Here is a 6376-nt window from a genome sequence, read left to right as displayed (position 1 = left end):
AGAAAATTAGTAAATGCAAGTGCAGGAGCGATTTTAACAAGGGCTAAATTATAATATCTAGCCGACTGGGTGCGAGCATCTCCAAGATGTCAGATGGTAATAGACATAAAAAGTGGTCCAAATAAGGACCATCCGTGAGCCGAAGATTAGGTCATGAGTGCGAGAGACTCATGAGAGGAATGAAGACTAGGCCATCTGGTTTAATCTCACAGTTTAGCTGCTTTAGTTCACATATCTGATAGGAAGGTGTCAGATCACAACGGACGTCACAGCTTGTAGCCACAAATCTGTCAGAGTGCCCGTGTGACCCTATCCAGCACTTAATAAGCCTACAATGGGCATGTGAGATTGAGAACTGGACTGTGCAGCAATAGAAGAAGGCAGCCTGGTCTGATTAATCACATTTCTCATTTGAAATATTGGGTATGAGAGTTAATTGGGGAAGGAACAGCACCAATATGCAATATGGGAAGAAAAATAATTGTTGTAAGATGTGTTTAAAAAATTAGTCTGATTTTCATATTAGTGTTATGATTGTGTGGGCAAACTAAGCGGGTCAAAGTCTATTACTATAGGTTAGCACTGTTATTGTGCCAATATGACTGATAGACTAGTTTTGCATGTCAGACAGTGAGGATGTGTGCGGCAACCAATGTATTCATTTACACATAAGAATATTATCACATTTACTCTCTGGGCCCAGGAAGTGATGCAGGGTGTTGTTTTACTATCTGCACAGGTGAGACACCACTGTTTCTGTTCAGTCCCACAGATATCATTATGGAGACTGTGAATTTTGCTCTCCTATTCTCTATTCCTGCTTGTGGGAAAATCTAGAAGACAAGTGACATTGTTGCCTGAGGAAAGAATACTGAGTATCTGTGATATGAGGCACCTAAAGAGAAAATGCTTCCGTGTATTCGGTTTCTTCCTAGGATACAAGGCAGATATGTGATCTCCACTATTATTCACAAAAGCATGACTAATGTTTAATTCAGCCAATCATGTGCAATGTGACACGGCCGCAGGAAGACTGTTACCCTGAGCAAGTTACTTTTGCTTATTCTTTCCTGCTGCTCACTGTGTAGTTAGTATTTATTAGCATCATATGTGTTTGCCATCTGCATATGAAGAGAGTAGAGAGTACCATAGACCATGTACTACTATTTATGTCTTCATCGTTGTACTGAGGAAGTGTATGTACATTAGTGATTGAACTTGTGGGAGGCAAGAAAACAAAGGTTGGGTTATTATCATGCCTTGATAATGAAGTATTGAAGTCAGACACACAGTTCATTCATAGATGATTTATCATTTATCTTTCAGATTTACATATTTATTGATTTTTGACAAGTTTTATTTCTAGAATCGCTCTATTTCATATCTATATATAACTTGTAAAAGTTCCAAAAATTTAAAGGGCATGTGTAACGATTCTGTCTTCATTTTCACATGACACACTATAGAGTTTTAAATATACCTAAAATCCTGCAGTTTTCACACTAATTACAAAGCTTTATAATAGTCTGACACTTCCTGTTCTGTAGAGAAAACTTCTCAGCCAACATCTCTGTTGGAGAACTATTTTTTGTCTTGTATCCATTTTGCATACTTCTACATACCATATTATATTGTTGTCATATTCTTTTAACAAGAACTTTTGCAGATATTTAGGCCTAGTGCCCACGGCCGTGACGGGCTCTGCAAGCGGAATTCCGCAGCGGAGTCCATCGCGATGCCCCCCCCCCCCCTAGATGTCCGCTGCCCGATGGCCTGCATCCTGTGCCGGCGCGCATGCGCAGTACAGCACATGACGCACCGGCAGTGTCATCAGACGCGCCGCCAACGTCATATGACCAGCCCACAGCATCACATGATGCTCTGGCCACATCATATGCCACAGGCGTCGGTGGGCGGAGAAGCGTTTTCATGCTATCTACCACTGTGCTACAGCGGAACATAGCGTGACGGACGGCTTCCATTGACTGCAATGGAAGCCGTTCGCGCGTACGCTCACGGCAAATAGAAGATGCCGCGGGTGATTACGCTCACGGCAAATAGAAGATGCCGCGGGTGATTACGGGTGATTTCATGGGGTGAAATTCCACGGTGGAATTCCCACACCATGAGCATTGCGCTATTAGGTTCAATAGAACCTAATAGCTGTGGGGCAACGCCGCGGATTTTCAGCCGTGGGAATTAGGCCTTATTCAGTAAAGTATTGATTGTTTATTATGTTCTTTACTAAGAGATAAGAAAACCAGACTGACGATGTTGATGTTATCATCTGTAGTTCCCCAAGAAAATGCTATATCTTAGTGTTTGTACATTGTGTTTTGAGAAGCCAATGACTCATAGCAGAATGATTTTCTGTCCTTCCTTTTACTCTATATATAACGGACTATATGGATACTAAAGGGAGAACTTACTTGATTATATTAGGGAAAACAAGTGTGGTTATTCTGTTCTCAGAGTACTCTGTTCCACTGTTATTTGTTGTTACGATCAGCAGGTGTAGACTCACTGTGCCAACTATCCGGTTTGGCTTTGGGCTAAGCCTTAGGGTGTTATCCTGGTGGTTCTTCAATATACACTCTTAACCCTTGTAAAGGGATCTTGCCTTTTGCTGTAGGGAACTGACCACGCCACTACCTACTGGAGTAGACCTAGTGTAGCTGGTGGCTTATCCACCGGGGTCAGGGACACTGGTAAATGTACCACGAGATATATAGTCTGGATATGGACCGATGTTAGGGCTAGCAGTTTTCAAGCGAGATGCGGGTCACAAGTAGGCGCATCAAGACAGACAAAGTTCAAGTAAGTCCAGGTCACAGTTCCAAGGGTCAAGACGGGCAGAGTTCAGGCAAGTCCGGTAAACAGGTCTAAGTGATGATACATGGCAAATCAAGATCAGAATAGCTAGCAGTAAGCAGGAACAAACAACACTAATAGTCTATCAAGGAGGAACTTCCCAAAGCCCAGCTTAAATAGAAGAATAATTGTCTATTAACCATGCAGCTGGTCTGAGAGCATGGAGAATGGGTAACTCCTGCAGTGCTGATTAAAAGCACACAGCACTGTGGATAATTAACTCCATCAAAGCTGATAGAAAGTAATAGTGTTTATTCTTGCAGGAGGGGCATGGTGATACCCATGTCCATCCACAATAGCAGGAGGCTGGCAGATTTGGGCAGCTGAACTAACATTTTTATAAGATTTAAAACACAAAATATTCCTGAAGTGTAAATTTTGCTAACAATTGATGCCATAAATTGGATAACCAACTGGCCTCTCACTCCAGACCTCAGCTAAAAATCCAGTGATGGTGAGGGAATGCTTAGCTATCTTACAAGTCTCCAGGTCCAGATGAATTACAGTCAGCATGATCAATGAGGTGAACAGATTGCTACGACATTATTGGAAGTCTTCAAACAGAGGCTGAACAGACAACTTTCTAGGAAGATTTAGTGGATCCTGCTTTAAGTAGTGGAGTGAACCAGATGACCCTGAAGGTCCCTTCCAACTCTGTGATTCTATGATCGGTACCCAGAGTACTGCCATTAAAATATACAACTGGTTCCATAAAGTCTCTTGGTAAGTTATGTGCCTGGGCTAAGGAGATCACATTTTTGTTTTTGTAGGATATGTCAATTCCAGCCATCTACTTAGCTGGATTGATTTGTAGTATTGGAGAATGTCCGGGAGATTAATACCTCCACTCTCCTTTCTCTGAATTAGCAGGTTGTGAGCTAGTCTAGGTCTCCTATGTTTCGAGATGAATCTGGAGAAACTTGATTTAATATACTTGAAGAAGAAAGTTGGAAGGTATATTGGCAACATTTGTAGTTTGTACAATAACTTGGGTATTATGTATGTTTGTAGTAAGTTCTTCCGACCGAACCATGAGAGTATTGGCAAGTTATATGTATGTAAAAGTGAGATCTCTTTTAAGAGTGGGGCAAAATTTAATTCATAGAGGTTATCTAGATTTTTTGTGATTTGGATTCCTGAAAGGATCTTTGGAGGATTTTTTCATCTTCTGTGGAGAGTGCTATATTAAGAACAGTTTAATAGGATAAATTCACTTTAAAATTAGAAAAAGAGCCAAAGAGTTGTAATAGTCCAGCCCTGTCCTGTCAGCTGCTAATCGGACACCTCTGCCCTGGGCCAGTCACCGCACTGGCTGCCTGTCAAATACAGAATACAATTTAAACTCACTACCCTCATCCACAAAGCCCTCTACAGCACTGCGCCGCCTTACATTGCCTCCCTCATCTCAATTCACCACCTAGCCCGCGTCCTCCGCTCTGCTAATGAAATCAGACTGAGTGCCCCTTTAATTCGAACCTCTCATTCCAGCCTCCAAGACTTCTCAAGAACCGTCCTCTGGAACGCGATACCAAAAAATATCCAGGCAATCACTGACGCGCTAAAGTTCAGGCGTGCTCTAAAAACGCACCTCTTCAGGGAGGCATACCATATACCCTAAACCAAACCACTCTGTACTCTGCTTGATTATATGCTCCCTGTCCCACAGACTGCAATCCCTGCTAGCCATAATCATCTGGCACCTGCAGTCATCCTGATTCCGCCGCTGTACGGCCTGACTATTGTCTCTGTGTATAGCATCCCTCACTCTCCATCTCGCAATATCTTCAGCCCCTTCACCTTCTGTATCCCCCCATTATCTGTAGTATGTAAGCTCGTTGGAGCAGGACCCTCACCCCTACTGTTTCCATCAACTGATTACTTCATGTAACCGTTGTCTTGTTTTATTTCCCCTGTATTGTAAGCGCTGCGGAATATGTTGGCTCTATATAAATAAAGATTATTATTATTATTATTATTATTACGTTATTGATTTCTGACAATCCTTGTTTTGGGTTGATTAAAATAAATAGAATGTCATCTGTGAATGCTACTATTTTAAGTAAGCAGTGGCTTATCTCAATCCCCTTGACGTCCTTGTTCTGCTTTACCATTTGAAGGAGAATCTCTAGAGAAAGGATGAAAAGGGTGGGAGATAGAGGGCATCCTTGGCTCGTGCCCTTAGTAATAGGAAAGGGAGGGGAGAAGCTGTTGTTGACTTTAATTTTAGCATGCGGGCTAGAATATAATGTGAATATTGCTCGAGTTAGTTCAAAGGTAAAGTTAAATTTGCTTAGGACAGCCCACACAAAACTCCATTCTACTCTAATAAACGCCTTTTCTGCATCGATTCCTAATAAAATTAGTAAGATATTTTTGCTTTGTGCATACCTAATTGTGTGTAGAAGGTGTATTGAGTTGTCTTTCCCCTCTCTACGTGTGACAAAGCCAGCTTGTTCTTCGTTGATCAGTTTGCGTATGGTTTTATTAATTCTTCTAGAGAGGAGTTTTGCCCATATTTTATTATCGAGATTTAAGAGGGATATAGGTCTATAGCTACCACAGAGTAGGGGGTCCTTCCCATGTTTCTGTATTAGTGTGATATAGGCTTCCTGTGCCTATTTAGCTACATGGCCGCTTTCCATCAAAGCATTGAAGAAAAGGACCTGTTGTGGAAGCAATAGGTCTTGAAATTTTTTGTAGTATGCTAGAGGGAAGCCGTCTGGGCCTGGGCTCTTATGTAGAGGGAAGCTATTTAAGACAGCTGTTAATTCTTCAAGAGAAGCTGGCGAGGTCAACAAGGAAGTCTTGTCACTGTTCACCAGTCTATTAGGCTCTGACTTAGTGACCACCTTATTGAGGGACTAATATAGGTCTTTGAATCCTCTTTCCACTCTATTGAGGGACTATTATAGGTCTTAGGAATTTTCCTTGTAGGTCTAGAGTGAAAATTTATCAGATGGCTATCTAAAAGGCGGCTATTCTGGGCTGCTGTGAATATGCCATCTGATTTATCCAGGGACCCGATTACCAAAATTTTGCCCTCGGGATACTCTTTGACTTAACGGCTAAAATTATTCTATCTTTCTGTACTCGGGACTATTATCCCTGAGAAATTATAACTTTCTCTCGCATAAAGGGTAGAAATTTTTCTTACCTATACCCTACTCTTATTTCTACCATTGTAGTAGTAGGGTTCTCGTAGTCCTGTCAGTTCATTTATCTTATATGGCGACAATAATCTATCTAGTAATATAATTGTCACCAGTGGAAATGACAGTTCTACTCTGATTGATCCCTCTATATCCAGTGTGTCATTTATTTGACAGTGCTGGACATTTTGAGGCTTCATCAATTTTTTATTTTTGTACCACTATCCGATTTCTGACTGGGAGTCATTAAACCAGTAAAGTACCATTTTTTGCGTATTGAAACCCCTGATGAACCCACGTTGTGGGAGAAACGCGTTGGGTTACGCTCACAATTTTTAGTGGTCCGGCATAGCTTA

General features: G+C 41.5%; 1 protein-coding gene across 1 annotated transcript in view; it reads left to right on the top strand.

The window, feature by feature from the left end:
- Nucleotides 1-3775: 3775 nt before the first annotated feature.
- The window catches only part of LOC136573402 (vomeronasal type-2 receptor 26-like), a 41542-nt gene continuing 38941 nt past the window's right edge, over nt 3776-6376 (top strand). Inside the window, exon 1 of the mRNA XM_066574693.1 lies at nt 3776-3825. Coding sequence (XP_066430790.1) covers nt 3776-3825 — 50 coding nt within the window. The remainder of the gene's footprint in view (nt 3826-6376) is intronic.

Source organism: Eleutherodactylus coqui, chromosome 7 (genome assembly GCF_035609145.1).
Source record: "Eleutherodactylus coqui strain aEleCoq1 chromosome 7, aEleCoq1.hap1, whole genome shotgun sequence".
Lineage (NCBI taxonomy): Eukaryota > Metazoa > Chordata > Amphibia > Anura > Eleutherodactylidae > Eleutherodactylus > Eleutherodactylus coqui.
Note: the sequence above shows the minus strand (reverse complement) of the source record. Positions and strands in the feature narration are given on the sequence as shown.